The 16,919-nt window shown below is 37.3% G+C and overlaps 2 protein-coding genes across 2 annotated transcripts; both read right to left on the reverse strand.

Moving 5' to 3' along the window:
• Positions 1–4,096: 4,096 nt before the first annotated feature.
• EMB1138 (DEAD box RNA helicase (RH3)) lies at positions 4,097–9,102 on the reverse strand. The gene is made up of 10 exons (XM_016350171.3): positions 8,411–9,102; positions 8,089–8,222; positions 7,569–7,983; positions 7,253–7,351; positions 6,709–6,933; positions 6,017–6,394; positions 5,362–5,502; positions 5,145–5,240; positions 4,706–5,001; positions 4,097–4,577 (listed from the first exon to the last, which is right to left on the reverse strand). The coding sequence occupies exons 1-10, from the start codon at positions 8,852–8,854 to the stop codon at positions 4,493–4,495; spliced, it is 2,313 nt and encodes a 770-aa protein (XP_016205657.1). The 5' UTR covers positions 8,855–9,102; the 3' UTR covers positions 4,097–4,492.
• A 3,521-nt stretch (positions 9,103–12,623) lies between these two features.
• LOC148554628 (uncharacterized) lies at positions 12,624–13,319 on the reverse strand. The gene has a single exon (XM_088490415.1). The coding sequence runs from the start codon at positions 13,317–13,319 to the stop codon at positions 12,624–12,626; it is 696 nt and encodes a 231-aa protein (XP_088346541.1).
• Positions 13,320–16,919: the final 3,600 nt, after the last annotated feature.

Here is a 16,919-nt window from a genome sequence, read left to right on the forward strand (position 1 = left end):
ATACATTTTGGAGCGAAACAGAGAGAGATGGTTGATATGAGAGGGGGGTAAGGCTTGCAACGTTTGAATCTCTCTTCTGAAGACTAAACGGCGACATTTCAAGGCTAGGGGAGCCTTGTATCAAAACTGCGTGGTTTTGATTGTGTGCCACGTTGGCAGTTAACGACACACATCAGCGAATGTTTGCCAACTCAGCGAAGAAGATGACTGAAGGACGAATGTGACCAGGTAGGGTATCTTTGGGGGACGAATTCGATTAATTTTATCTTTTGGGGACGAAAATGGAGATCAAGGTATCTTTCAGGGACAATTTTGACTATCAACTCTTTTTATATCTCTATTTTATATTTTATTCTTAATATCTTATCTTATTTTATTTTTAGAACCAAATGCAGAGTCTTAATGTCTATATCTTAAATGTTAATCATAATACTTGGCTAATTCACAATTCTAATTTATAGGTCAGAAACTCAACCTGTTTAATTGAAAATTTTCACAGGTCAAGTTTGGGGGCTATGATTCGTCCATTGGCTATAATTCGACTCAGGTAAAACTATAAATCGGAATCCGGTTAAAACTAAATACACACGTACTATATTAGGAGTACGTGGAGAGTACATGTTTACGGATTTATCCTATAAAATCAAATAACTACGTGCCAACCCAGATGGGCACAGGAATCTCTCCGCAAATCTCTCTAAAGAAGAGCACTAAAGAACAGTTATCACTCACTTAGTAACAGCTACACAATATTAGACCTACTAAGTAACCACAACAATTCTATAAATATATCCACTCCTGACATAAAAGAGGTACGCTACTCACTCTGAGTAATATTATACTTATCTTCTACTCCTATTAACTTGACTGTTGGAGTGCCTTTGCAGCTGTCCACCGCCGTCGTTCTTGGAGGAAGCCGACGCATAATCCACTGGTCTGAGAACTTGAATTTGCAACTCAACTAGCTCTACCTTATAATCGGCTATCCACATAGTAACAGTGGATATGGGCGGAATAGGAAAAACTACTCTGGCTCAACTAGTTTACAGTGATGTCCAAGTGATGGAAAATTTGACAAAAGATTATGGATGTGTGTAGCTGAAAATTCCGATCCTGTTCATGTTACAAGGACAATAATAGCGGCACTAGAGACAATAATATTTCTGTCCTTGTAGCATGAACAATTTTGATTTTCTTTAATCTGATTTGAAGGAAAAGTTGATAGGAAGGAAAAACATTCTTAGTTGTTTTGGATGATATATGGAATGATCAAGAGACACATGGGAGGATTTTCTAAGACCTTTTCGGTATGGAAATTGATCTGTCCGTTGGCTATAATTCAACTCAGGTAAAACTATAAATCGGAATCCGGTTAAAACTAAATACACACGTACTATATATCAGGAATACGTGGAGAGTACATGTTTTACTCTCATAACGGATTTATCCTATAAAATCAAATAACTACGTGCCAATTCTTTCCGCAAATCTCTCTAAAGAAGAGCACTAAAGAGCAGTTATCACCCACGCTCCACAGTATTAGACCTACTAAGTAACCGCTTGTAGCACAACAATTCTATAAATATATCCACTCGAAGCAGGGGCCCAACGCCGCCGTCCTTACAAGAAGACGATGTTCCTTCCTCTCACTCTTAAGGAAAGCAAGTTCAGGCACTTCCATAACAGGCTATACCTCTTTTCAGGAACATTTGGCGTCCACCGGGAGCAGAAATTAAATAACCCACAACAACCTTTTGTTATTATTTTTGCAGGTCCACGGTTGATGATGTTGTTCCCCCACCTACTCATGATGAACTGGTGGCAATGAACATCACCCTCCAAGTGGAGGCAAAGAAAATGGCCAATCTTCTGATCGACGGGAGCAAAAACGAGAGAAATAAGAAAGGGGCCGAATAAATTAATTTCTGCTCCATCGAAGTTCATAAAATTGAAATTATATTCGAGTTTTTAACCAAATTTAACAATTTTTTACAATTTATTAACTTATCATTTATCCTATCTTTTCGGTGATAGTGAATCTTTTTTATGTTCATTTTAAATTCACGTATTACTCGTGAATGAGTATTCAGTTTATTCTTTAATTTACATTGCTTTCCTCTAATAGTAATATTTATTATTATGTCGAATTCCTTTTTTTTCTTCTTATGTTGCTAACTATAAAAATTTTAAGCGACTTACCATAGTAATGACACTTTTTTTTATTGATTTTTAGCAGAACAGCATAATGCATAACTACTTATTCCTACTGACACGTTAATAAGCTACATTTTATCTTATTCTTTCTCAATTGTTTTCATGTATTATTGAAAGTTTTTCTATTTGTTGTTTATATTATTATTATTAGCAATTACTGCTTGTTCTTCAACTAATTACTCAATGTTCATGCTATCTTATTCATGTTTTTTTCAATTATTTGGAATGACGGAGCTTAATTTTAACTTTAGCCAATAATTTTAGAATATGTATTTAACAAAATTTCTTCTTAATGTATTGGCGATTGGAACAGGACATGTTTAATGTGTCTTCAATTTCTCACCTTCAACTTATGAGAATGGACCTCGATCATATGTGAGTAAATTTCACCTTCTCCACCAACTTAGATCGAGTTATAACTTATGAACCTTACCTATAAGTCGCCATTGACATTTCTATTTCGGTAAAATTATGTATATGTATAATCTAATTTGCTCATATAAATCTTTTATATCAACTTTCAATACATCATAGCTTCCTACGAGGTATCTACTATTCTGTATATTCGAATTGTTTCACATTATATATGTATCTTATCATTTCATATATCAAAATCAATCAATCCATCCATCGGAAAATAAAATTGGCTATTAATCAATCCGGAAAAAAAAAAAGATTTTTTACCAATCAAAAAAAAACTCAATTAGCAATTATCTCAATTTGTTTTTCTATTTTACAATAATTTATGCATGTTTAGTTTCAATCCATTTTATTTATATTACAAATCTTTATTATTCACTCAATATTCAATAATTAATTGTTTTGGGCAAGAAACTCGTCAATAAGTTGTTGTGGGTTGGAAAAATTCTCTCAAGACAATTGATCATTACATTCTCGAATTATACAATCAATTCGGTCAACGAATACATATTTTCGAACGAACTTTTCAGTTCGCGTCAATCAAATACTATATGCAATCCATGAAAAATTGTTCTCAAGCAGAAAAGTATCCCCACTCTTGTTATATATATATATATATATATAACAATTTATCTTTTAAAAATCTTTCTTTCAATATACATAAGTGGACTAATAATGACTATGTCATCGTTTATCACGGTTCACTCTTAAATTATTCCGTTCATAAAATCTTGAGCATAAAATTAAGAATAAGATGAGTTAGAACTCTATTAATAACAAATTAAATCATTTAAATATGAAAAAAGTTAATAATATATATATACTTTAAGAGGTGCAAAAAAGTGAATTATTTTTACTTACGTTATAAATTAGTAAATTGTGAATGCTAATTTATAAAATATTAGTCGGAAATAAAATTTTGGGTTAAAAAAATATAGTTTGGTACAAATTATTTACTTTACATAGAGTATAAAAAAAAGGCCTACACCTCAATAATATAGCGTAGAAAACATAAAATAACGTAAGCTGTTACTAGTTATAAAGATCTCATTTCCATAATATATAATATTCTTCTTTGGTTTTGGACTGTGTCTTTCTTGATGATTTCAATTTCTCTTTGTTGCTTTCTGTGAGGTACTTTCTCTATCATATTTGTAGTAGTAGTAGGATGTTATGTTACGAGTTCGATGTGAAATTTGAGGACTGAATAAATGCGAGTGCGTGTTTATATCTGCATCATTGTTTTTAGTTGTTCATAATCACTAGCCACCCAGCAGGGATTGATGAAATCTTGGCAAATCCCTTTCAATTGAATAACACCGTTGGAGTTTAGAATCACATTGGCAAAAGAAATTAATGTTTTAACTTATTAAGAGCCATTCTGGAGTAGACGAGAAGCAAGTGACGAAGATAGATTCACCTAGATTAAGGCCTTAGACCTCAATTAATGCTTCAATGCATCTTCCGAGTAAAAATCTTTTTCAGATATTTTTATCTCTCTGTATACTATTAAGGTTCAAACACATACTAAAGTCTAAAAGTGGCTAACAATACAGGACCATACATCACCCAGATTTAAAAAAAAAAAAAGGGAAAAAAACAGAAACAAAACCATATAGTTAACTGTTCTAGTTAATAAACCACTGCCCAAAACCCCAAAACAAATGAGTGATAAATTTTTCATCAGGATGAAAAGAAGGGCCAGAAACACAGAGCCCCCACCCAGGAGAGGACCAACAACAGGGATACGTATAAATGTTGATTCTGTTTCAACTTTTCAGAATCCATTAGGCCAACATCCAAGGTGGCACTTGCGTTTTGGACAAGGCAGTGCCCAAAAATAAATGACGTGAAGAACCTAAAAGAAGCTGCGCTTGTTTGGACAATCTGATGCTCGATGCCCAGACTCCCCACAATTAAAACAGGACCCTCCAAAACCACCTCTGCAGAGCACATTGGGATGTCAGATCAGTTATGCACAGAAGTGTCACACAGATGAAACATGTCCTGACTTGTTGTCTAGGAAGAAAAATTACAAACAAGTGTTAAAAGTAGTCATTTGTACACTAACCTGTCTGACGATGAAGATCTGCCTGATGATCGTCTACCGCCAATTGGCCAATCATCACCACTGGATCTTCCAGCTCGAGACCAGCTACTGCCAGTTTTATTATTACTTCTACTGCCTCTCCTATATGAATCACCAAAATCATCATCAGAGTCTCGGCCTCCATATCCCCGTGAGCTTCTAAAACCGCCTCTCCGATCCCTAGAACCAGAACCTGAACCTCTTCGGCTACTACGATCTCTGTCAGAGAACTTCCCATAGAAATCACCTGGTGGCCCATCATCTTGCAAGGCAGGCAACTGCCAACAAAGCAGCATAAACATTTATGTTTACACAATCAGTGATGCGATAAATCATACAAAAGAAAATATGATGTTCTGGTTGGGCAAAAGCAGAAGATAATCATAATCCTTGTATGACTACGGAATAAAGATGTATTTACCTTGGTAACCTTGGTTATAGTGTTTCCAGGTGGTATCTCCCTGTTAAGTAACTCTTTAGCAATTTCCTCTGGAAGATCGAAAACAGCCCCTTGAACCTGATATTAGGAATTGGTAACATGATCAAACAACTTGGATAATGTGGGTGCATTCTGACTAGCACTGTAATTCCAATCAAAATGAGCACAAAAAATAACTCAATATAATTCAGATACAAACCCTTTCATCTGCAATTAAATGTATTTTTCCAACTTCATCAGCAGCTGGAGAATAAACCTCAGCCAGAAACCCAGTGACTGATCTTGCGGAGAAGTATCTTCTACTATCTGAATCTCGGATCAACTGCAATGTAACCCATCCCTAGAATACCAAAGTTTTTTAACGAACCAATCAGATAACATAAGGCTCCGAAAAACAAAATACGTATTTTAAATTTTAATTTCCACTTAAATATTATACACCACACTGGTCCAGATCACCCACAAAAATTTTGTGGAGATCTAGTTGGGAGAAGACAACATTAACATCAAATTCCTAGAGACCATGCATGAAAACCTCGATAGACTATTGAATGAGTGACAAACCTACACTAGCTTTCCATGCACTAAGATAAACTCACAAGTCACAGCAGCAGTTGGGAATGAACCACGAACTAAGATCATTATCACTGGAAAGTCATTACAGGATGTCTACAAGCTGATTGTTAAAACACAACGAGCAGTTTGTTGAAACAATAAAGCTAATCCCATATATTTTAAACAACCCCCACCCCCCTGCCCCCACCAAAAAAAGGAACCTAATTACATAAAACAAAGGCAGGGTAGAAATCATTTAATAGATGACATCATTCTTAGAAATATATGATTCCCGATACCTGTTCATGGTTGATTAAAGATCGGGACGATGGAGGACGAGAGAATCCACTCATTTGTGCTAGTGCAGCTGCAAGGGCACTTGTTCCCTGTTCTTCAATCAATTTTTGTGCAGTTGGTGTAAAAAACTCAACAGACTCGGGATGAACCCTATTGAGCGTGGCAACAACTTGCTCAGCAGATGCCTCCAAAATCTCTTGTATACCGGGTGGACTGATGAATTCAAATTTGCAGCCTACATCACGCTCTAGAGATCTAACTGTTCTCCTCTGGCTACTGGTGTACATAAGAATAGCAGTACCTTGTTTCCCTGCACGCCCAGTACGACCAGAGCGATGCACAAAAGTCTCCGGATCATTGGGAAGCTCATAATGAATAATCTGAAGGAAACAGGTGATCAACAAGGTTTAGTACTGATCGCAGTATTGATAAGAAGCTTCTAAGTCAAATATGGATCATAAATTTCTGTTGGTAAATAAATTTGAGACAATGAAGGCTTAGTTAAATCTAGGTAATATCCCAAAACTCGAACTATTAAACCTAATCCCCAAATTATAGGTTTTTCAAGTTCTTTGGTTTATTCAGCATCAGTTGCATTAGATCTAAATGAAGAAAACAAGAACAAATATTGCTGGAATTTTAACAGATTTGCACATAACACTGGAGATCGGATAGTTATATGTGGACAACATACCAAATCAACATTAGGAATATCAAGTCCACGGGCTGCAACATCAGTGGCAACAAGAACTGTAAATTTTCCTTGTCGAAAACCATTCAATGTTCTCTCTCTTTGATGCTGAGATATATCACCATGTAATGCTTCAGACATTATACTATTTGTTAATGCCAATGATACTTCATCAGCATCTCTTTTTGTCTGCGTAAAAACTATAGTCTTCCCACCCTTAGCATAAACCTAAAAAACATAATAACATTCAGTAAAATTATTGAACCACCACCATAAAGATAGGAATTTACACTGACACAAAATCTTGCTTGTAAAATATATCATAAATAAATAAAAAATAACGGACTCAACAATTAACAACTTGCAACAGCTAACACAACCAGTCCGAAACTAGGTAATTAGGACTAGGATTACTAGTAGGAGACCGGATAAACTTAATCAAATTTCCTAGTTCTGAATGATACCATAAGTTCGCATACAGATATGTGCATGTGTATATAGAGACTACCAAACTAAAATAGAAAAAGGTCAACAATCGGTTACTTACACTTATAAGATCGGAAAGAATTGTTCGCTTTGAAGTGGCAGTTGCTGATATAGCAAAAAGTTTTATCCCTTCTGCGAGCTTTTCTTCTTCATCGCCAACCTTGATTAAAGAAAAAGAAAAGCACATTTATCGTTTTTCCTTATTTAGCTTTAAATGCATCAAAATCATGTAACACAATATTGCCTGAATTATTTGCTGATATGGAAATGAAATTCACAAGTAATTAAGGTTATGCTGCAACAAGAAAATCTGAAGAAAAAAGAAGCAACAACGAATACATTTGGATTAGGACTCATTCCAGGTAAGAAGAAAATACCAGATCTATTGTCAATGGATTGTCCAAATACTTTCGAGCCAATTTCTTTACCCAACTTGGCATAGTTGCAGAAAAAAGCATGCTCTGCCTCTCTGATGGGAGCTTTTCCAATATTACTTCCACATCCTCCTCAAACCCAACAGCAAGCATCTGATCCGCTTCATCGAGGACCAGGTACTGAACTTCATTCAGTCTAAGGCTGTTCCCATTGATTAGGTCAATTATTCTACCAGGCGTCCCAACAACTACATCAACTCCACGTGAAAGCGCACTTTGTTGAGTAACATAGGAAACACCCCCGTAAACACAAACTGTGCTCAGATAAGGTGCAGATTCCTTTATCTCCTTCTCTACTTGCTTTGCTAACTCCCTGGTAGGTGCAAGAACCAACACTCTGGGGAGGCGACCAGACCGCCTGAAAGAAAGAAGAAACAAAAGCATATGATGGTTAGTTATACATACATCAAGCAAAAGATGAAATAAAAAGAAGTGTATTGCATAGAGTAGAAAGAATGATTACCTGAGAGAACTTGAATGTTCATCTTCAGTAAGGCCTTTAATAATGGGAATCCCAAATGCTAGTGTCTTGCCAGTCCCAGTCTTTGCCCGAGCAATGATATCCCTACCTTCCAATGCCGGTACCAACACCGCTCTCTAATCGCAAAATACAAACCAGAAAAAGTAAGTCATCACATTGCTAACTATCATTCCTTAATTAGTGTTTTCTGTGTCAGACATTATTATCGCTGTACAAAATTGCGGCAAGCTAATCAATCTTGCCCAGGAAAATTTCTCAAATAATAAACCGAACGCAAACAATCATTGGTCGCTAAAATTCAAACCTGAATGGGGAAAAGATGCGAAATCCCACGCTTGAGGAGGGAATCAACGAGGCGCGAAGGAAGGCCAAGCTTGGAAACGTCGAGTTCTTCAGAGCTAACAGCAGAAGATCCCTCGTCGGTTTCAGAGCCAAAGCCGGCAAAGTCATCGTCGTCGGGGAAGTCATCACCGCTGCCTATCCCCTTGAATGCTTCTTCGCTGAGGACCGAAGAATTTGGAGTGGCAATGGCAGAAGTAACAAAACTAACAGTGGGCTTAAAACCTCCCTTGCCATTGTTAGTAGAAAGGTGTGCTCTGCGAACGTTGTTGAAGTGGGACTTGCTGTCCAAGCATTGCAAGGAAAGAGAGGAAGAAGAAGTAGTAGTAGTAAGCGGTGGTCGTTTGTGTAGGTCGAGAGTTGTAGAGGGAGTTTGGTATATGGAAGAAACTCCAATCAAAGAAGCCATATTGGGAATTTGAGTAGCTCCAGGGTCTCCAGGTGTTTGTTGAAAGTTCTCACAGAGAAGGGTGGGTTTATGGGGGGGAAAAGGAGGAACGAAGAATGAGAAAATGATAAGGCCACGAAGCTATTTGGGAATGTATGGCCTTTCCAATATCCACGACCGCCTCTCTCTGTTTCTCTCTCAACTCGATGTCTGGATAATTTGGCTTCAGATATTTCCACACACTGACAAATTATGGGATATTACCTCCTTATCATCTCAAATATTTTACCCCTTTTGTATCATCTCAATGTAATTATTAGGTAAGAATGGTTTTTTGTGCACTAGTTTTTTTTATTATTTACAGTGGAAGTATTTAGTGATTAATTTTTTATTGACTTAAAATATTTTTATTTTAAAATAATGTATTTGATTGGTTCATTGTCCAAATATTTTTTACAAAGTTAGTTATATTTTTAATTTCAAAATTAAATAATAGAGTTAACACTGAAATTGGTTTTCAAAAAATTTTAGATAGAATACTTTGTTCTTGAATTGGTATTTTTGTCTTTTGAAAAAGATTAATTTATTTTACAATAATATTTTTATAAAATTAATTATTTTATAATAAATTGTATTAAAAAATTTGATTGAAAATAATAAAAAATTAATCTATTTTATATGAATAGTTCTTGAAAATTTATAGAATAATAAAATTTTGTTGAAACTAATTTGAGTATTTACTTTAAATAATATTAAAAAAAACTAAGTTGAATATAGTATAAAAAAAATTTTAAGTGTATCGGCTACATTGGTGTTCCAGTTATTTTAACCATTAATTTTAATTAATATATATTTTTTATAATTCAGATCAACGGTTAAAATAACTAAAACACCCATATTCTTGTTATACTTTTTTTTTTTGGTATACTAAACGGGGCTGGAAGCCCAAAATTACATTATAGAAATAGTTCGGGGTAGTACAACCCCTCTCGCATCATCTAAGACAATGTTCCTAAGCTCTGCAGATGGTAAGTCAACAAAATGAAATCCCGGTGCTGCCATCAAGTTTTTACGGGATAAGAAGTCTGCTCCTCTGTTTCCTTCCCTGTATGTATGTCTGAATTCAATTTTCCATTCCCTTATCGTCATTTGGTGAATTTGTCTAACTAGTGGCTCGTGATGATTCATGCATCGCTTGGGTTTGATCATTAGGTTGTACACCACTCTAGCATCAATTTCAAACACGATTCTTCTTAGTCCAAGCTCCCAAGCTGTTCTCAATCCATGTAGCAGTCCCCATAATTCTGCCTGAAAAGCTGTACAATTTCCTATATTCACCATATATCCAGCTAACCATTTATCGTGTTCATTCTTAATTATGCCACCGCATCCCGCTTTTCCAGGGTTGTCCAAGGAGGTTCCATCTGAGTTAATTTTAATTCATCCAATAGGGGGCGGCTTCCACGAGACTTGTATCTCTCTTTTTCGCTTGAGATAATTGATAAGAGGCTCTTTTTTAAAAGCTTCCTTTATGTTTTGGACGTAAGCCATGATGGAGGTTTTAGCTTCCGCTGGTCTTGTTGTAGCTTGGGTAAATATTTCTTTATTACGCCAACGCCACAACCACCAACAAGTTACCAGGAAGTATGTCTTCCATTTTTCCTGATTAATTCTACCAATTTCTGTTATCAAGTTCCACCTCACTCAAAGATTAAAAGGAGCTCTAAAGAACATGTTAAAGTGCTGCGGATGAATTAATTGATGCCAAACCTTAGCAGCTGGGGGGCAGTCCCTTAGTACTTGTAGAATTGTTTCTTATTGGCCTTGGCAGATGTGACAGTTCGGATTACTACCGAAAAGCCTTGCTCTTCTCTCTGCTGTTAAGAGTCTTTTGTGAATCATCAGCCATCCGAAACATTTTATTCTTTGTGGTCCTTGCCAGCTCCACAGGATTTTCCAAATTCTATCTTCAACTTCATTATTATTATTACTTAAGCACTTGTAAGCGCTTGCTATGGTAAACTCCCCATCTTTCGAAAGATTCCAAAGGATTATGTCCTCACCTCCTTCATCAATTGGAGGAGGAGTTGCTCTTATCTTTTGGATAGCTTCGTGTGGGAGATAGCGAGCAAGAAAATGTAGGTTCCACTCTCTAGTTTCTAGTCTAATCTCTCTCACCTTGAGGCTGAGAAGCTCTTCTTCTAGAGATTTTGTCACTTTCAAACAAAGTTGCCCTTCATTTCTAACCCAGGGGTCAGTCCAAAAGTTTATAGTCTTTCCGTCACCCACCGTGAACTCTATATGTTTTATCAGTTTACTCCATTGAGCAGCCAGATTTTTCCACAAAGGAAAATCGGTTTTATAGGTTTCCATACCTTGTAGGGGGTTTCTTCCCCTCCCGTACTTGCTATACATCACTCTGACCCAAAGCGCCTCCTTTTTTGTGAACAATCTCCATAGTGTCTTCATTAGAAATGCTTGATTCATCACATGAATCCTTCGAAATCCTAAACCTCCCAGCTCCTTTGGTTTACAAATTTGTTCCCAGCTGATTGCATGAATTTTCTTGTTATTTTGATCTTCTCTCCAGATGAATTTTCGTTGAAGCTTCTCAACTTTGGCTCCTATCCCTTTTGGTATGAGGGAAAAAGGCATGTCAAAATTTAAATACGGACTCACAACTGATTTAGCCAAAGTGATGCGTCCCGCCATTGATAGACAATTGACTTTCCAACCCTTGAATTTTTCTTTAACTCTATCCAGGATATTTTTGTATTTTTTTTTTTACTTTTTTGACCATTAGTTAACAAGGCTCCTAAATATCTCCCCAAACAAGAGACTTCTTGAAAATTGCATGCTCCCTTTATACTTTCTCTAATATTATGTTCCACATTTTTTGAAAAAAAGAATAGATGACTTTGCCACATTTATTTTTCATTCCTGATGCCTCTTTAAATCCTTTGAAAGTTTTCTTGATTTGCTTTATTTGGGATAGAGATGCCTCTGCAAAAAGTAAAAGATCATCTGCAAATTGTAGATGTGAAATTGGAAGTCCATCTCTTCCTACCCTCATCGGCTTCCATAGTCCCTTCCCAATATCATCCTCTATGGCATGAGATAATTTCTCCATGGCTATGACAAACAAGTATGGAGATATGGGGTCTCCCTGTCTAAGTCCCCGATTTGGTTGGAACGTCTCCGTTTTACACCCATTCCAGAGTACCTTGTATTTCACCGACTTTACACAGGCCATAATAATCTCCAGCTCCTGCTTTTTTATGCCAAACTCCCTCAAAGTGGCTTCCAGGAAGTTCCAATTTAATCTATCATACGCCTTCTCAAAATCTATCTTGAGAGCCATGAATTTCTTCTTCCCTTTCATCCTCTTCATATCATGGGTCATCTCTTGTGCTATGATAATATTATCATGTATATTTCTACCCGGTACGAAGCTTGATTGGCAGGGAGATATACGATCTTGAATGGTAGGTTTTAACTTCTCAACCAGAATTTTTGTGATGCATTTGTATATAACATTACATAATGAGATTGGTCTGAATTGTGTGATGAACTCCGGCTGATTTACCTTAGGGATCAGAGCCAAAAGGGTATTGTTGATGTTCTCTATCTCTCTTGGGTTTCTCCAAATATCTGCTACATATTTTGTAATCGATTCACCCAAAGTCTTCCAATTATCTTTGAAAAAGAGGGCTGGGTACCCGTCCTCTCCAGGAGCTTTTAACGATCCTATGTTGAACATGGCATTTTTAACATCCTCTGCGGAAGGTAGTCAACACAAGTCTTCATATTGTTCCTCTTCTGATCTTGGGAAGGTATTTTCAGTAACAAGGATTGGTCTTCTTATCATCTCATCTTGATAAAACTTTTTGAAAAAATTGAGTGCTATGAGCTTTAACTCTTCAACATTCTCGCACCATGAACCATCCTCCTTTCTTAATTTTAAGATGCGGTTCCGTCTTCTTCTAATGATTGTTTTGGTGTGATAGTACTTCGTATTCCTATCACCCTCTACAATCCATTGTTGTCGTGACTTTTGAAGCCAAAAAATTTTCTCTTGGTCAAGAATCACATTAAGCTCCTCCTGTAAATTCTTTTCAAGTTCCACTAAAAATGGGTTCCTTCCATAAGTAGGTGACTTCAGAAAACCATTCAATCTATTTAAGAGTCTTCTTTTCTTCTTAAAAACATGGCCAAAATCTTCTATATTCCACTTTCTCAAACCCTCTGTCATGATGCTTAGTGCTCTGGGAACATCAACATCCTTATTCCATAACTCCTTTACAGCTCTTGTAAAATCACTGTGTGTCTTCCACATGGCCTCATATCTGAAGGGTTTTTCACCTTTATCCACTCTTTCTGGTTCTAGTGAAGCTAGGAGAGGATGGTGATCTGAGTTAACTCTTGGAAGTATGTTTATATTAGCATTTGGAAATGCAATTCTCCCATCAGAGTTTGAAAGAGCCATATCCAGTCTCTTATAGACTCTGTTCAACCCTCCTCTAACTCTCCCAACTCATGTAAACTTTGAGCCAATATATCCCATGTCAATTAAACCACATTCCTCTATCCATCTCTTAAAACGATTCACAGCATGCATGTCTAGAGTAGCACCTCCTTTTTTCTCATCTGCCTTACTAATATCATTGAAGTCTCCAATCAAAAGCCATGGCAATTTCATATCAGGCGCAATTTTCTTCATTTCTTCCCAAAGTTTAGATCTCAAGTGAGCATGTGGGCTAGCATACACTATTGTTAGGCACCAAACTCTTCTCTTAAAATCAACAATTTGTAAATGAAGGAACTGCTGATGGTTTCTCAACACCTGTACATTCAGGTTAGGATTATTCCACAAAACCCAAATGCCTCCTGCAAACCCCTTAGCCTCCTCCCTAATACAATAATTAAAACTCATTTCTCTAATCACCTTATCTGTTGTGTCACCACTACACTTTGTCTCCAATAAAATTACCATATCAGGTCGATACTGTTTGCAGAGTTCTTTTACGGTGCGTATAGATGCCTTGTTCACACACCCTCTAATATTCCAAGATAACAGATCCATGGAAAAAGAACAAAAGGAAAGGAATAGACAAGCAAATAAGCTGTACAGAACCTGGGCCTCCAAGCACAATCAACAAGCATCCAACATAATCTCTTCCTCCCTTGGTGGGGCATCTTCCCTGGCTTCATTTCCCTTTTCATACTGTATCATGGCTTCAACAAGCATTTCAGACTCTACCGAGACAACATCCGGTGGTTTCGGGTCAGGTGGATTATCAAACTTCATGTCCTCCCTTCCAGTGTTTTCGACTAGAATTGATTGATCTGTTGAGGGTTGAGTAAGGGTCACCCAGTTCTCCTGAAAATGATGGGGGTTGTTCTCGGTGTGCATGTCTTCTTGCAGAGGTTGTTGCTGTGTGGGTTGTGTTCTGTTATGGTTTGGTAGGTGGTTCAACTTGTTTTCAGATTTAGAGAGCATAATTTGTTCAATTTGTGAGTTTTTGCTTTGATTGTCAGAGCTAGGGGTCAGGGATTTGTGATTCCGTTTGGGGCTTTGATTTGGACTGGTGGTTTCAATAATAGTTTTCTATTGTGGATGGGCTCTTTGGTTTGCAAGGATTTTTGGGCTGATTTTTTTGTTTTGAGTATCTTTGATTTCTGAATTTTTTTCCCATTGCTTTCCTTTTGGACCGCATTTTGAGTGTCACTAAAGGCGGATATATCTTTTTGCGTTACATTCCTCTCTCTTGCTCCTTTGTCATTGTCATTAGTATCATTGTGTGGTTCTTCCTCAGCGTGCAGAACGGAAAAACGTGACCTCTGCTGTACGTTGATGTTGTCGGCCTGTATCTTTTCTTTTACATTATTCACCCCATTACTTGTACCTTCTCCTGCTGTAGTGGATTTCTTTCCACGCAACGGCCTTTGAACGATCATCCAGGGACCATAGGCCCCTTCATATTCTTCTGGACTAGCCTCAATAACTTCTTTACCCTTTGTTTTTGCTTTAGTTCCACTTATTCCCCCATTTTCTTCCTCCCTTGTCTCCGTTTGCTTCTGGTCATTCCTAACTTGTGTCTGGTTCTTCAGATTTGGACATTCACTTTTTTCATGCCTAACACGTCCACAATGGAAGCAAACCTGATGTAGTCCCTCGTACTCCATTATGTGTATATTTCCATTGATGAGGTATTATGAGACTAACGGCTTAGTTAAGTCTATTTCAACACATATCCTGGAAAATTTGCCTCTGGATATTTGTGAAGTGTTGGTATCAACTTTGATGGTTCTCCCCAAAATATTTCCTATTTTCTCCAAAACAATCCTATTATAATATTCAATAGCCAAACATGGCAATCTGATCCAAGCTGCAATGTTGTCTATAGTGGCTTTACTTGGGTTGAAATCAAGTTTCCAGAGTTGAATAGTGAGATAGTGATCTAGTATCTTCCATGGTCCCTCCATGAGTGCATAATCTAGATCCTCTGCATTGTAAAAACGAACAAGAAAATAGTCATTTCCAATGTCTATGACATCCAAGCTTCCCATTCTGCTCCACATAGCTTCTAGTCTTCTCTTAATCACTGCCAGCGAGACTTTTCTTCCCAAAACTTTTACTATGAGCGACTCCCACCAGTGTTTTCTCAAGTCATATTTAATTGATTCGCTTATCACCAGGTTGTATAGGCCGTTGGGTGTTTTCTCTATTTTTATTCCCAATTCCTCATTCTCGTCATCTGAGCTTCCTAGGTGGTCGGTCGCTACTCTGTCGCTGTTCTCAGTTCTGGGCTCTCCTCTGTTTGTACCCTTCTTGACCGCTTGGGCAAAGGATTTCGGAGCTGCTTCTTTTCTTCCCTCTGAAGGCCCTTCCACCTGTTTGGGTCTCATATCCATCTCTGCAGATACTGCCATATCCTTCGTTGATTCTTCCTCCATCCATTCTTCGTATCTCGGCGGGTTTGCTTCCTCCCCTGTAAAATCAGTTCCGTCAGTGGCTTTCTTCACTTTTTTTGACGTTCAGTGGACTAGTGCCCCTTCAATTCTTTGTTCTTCTCTTGGGCTGTGTGGGCGAGCTGCCCCTCCCCTCACAAAACCCCCTCTCATCTCCGTTCCTCCAATCCCTAGAGTCAGTGTAAATAAATCTCCAGAAGTGTTGCTTCTTGTTATACTTGAAACTCTTCCGTTAGTATATAGGCTCTTGTATTGTTCAAGGAGAGGCCCATGAAAGGATTTGATGGCTCAATTTTTTGAGCTTTCAATCAATAATTTACAAATATAGTTAGTTTAGAAAATCTTTTAGAGGTAATAACTAACAAATCATCATCGCTTGGTGTATTGGAGATTTGAACCAGAATTTTTGGTTTTCTAGCTGGAGGAGAGAAGGACGGTTATCTAATGAGATGGATTATGTTCACATTTCTGATTCGAATCTCCGGATACAGGATATTTGGTCGGTTGGTAGGTGGCATTTGGATACTCTTTATTCCCCTTTATCTCAAAATCTAAAAGCTATTTGGTTGGGAGGAGCGGGAGAATTGGCTTTGGCTTTGGCGTCAGCTTGTTCCAGAAAAGCATAAGTTTTTGGCTTGGTTGTGTCTTAAGGAGGCTCTTCCTACTGCAAGTTTTCGCTTTAGAAGAGGGATGTCATCATCAGATAGGTGTCCAAGATGTCTTTCTAGCCAGGAATCAGTTTTACATTATATTTGGGATTATCCAAAAGCTCAGCTTGTCTGGCATAGGTTGGATATTTCTTGTCATCCTTTGGATTTGAAGAACTGGTTCTTGTATCATAGCAGAGAGCATCCGTTCAAATTCTTTTCGGGACTTTGATGGATATGGCGAGTAAGGAATAATGATATCTTTAATCCTCATGAAACTTGGCCTCCGAAAAAAGTGATTTGTCTGGCATTATCTTCAGAAAAGGAGCTTAGGAATATTTTTGAATTACAACGTATGTCCATTCCCTCTACTCTAAATGGTTTTTGGAATCCTCATCCATTGGTACTTTTAAGATTAATTGTGATGCTAGTTATTTTGGTTCGGGTGATAGTGTTGGTTTTGCTTG

This window comes from Arachis ipaensis, chromosome B6 (assembly GCF_059453495.1).
Source record: "Arachis ipaensis isolate K30076 ecotype BB chromosome B6, ASM5945349v1, whole genome shotgun sequence".
NCBI lineage: Eukaryota > Viridiplantae > Streptophyta > Magnoliopsida > Fabales > Fabaceae > Arachis > Arachis ipaensis.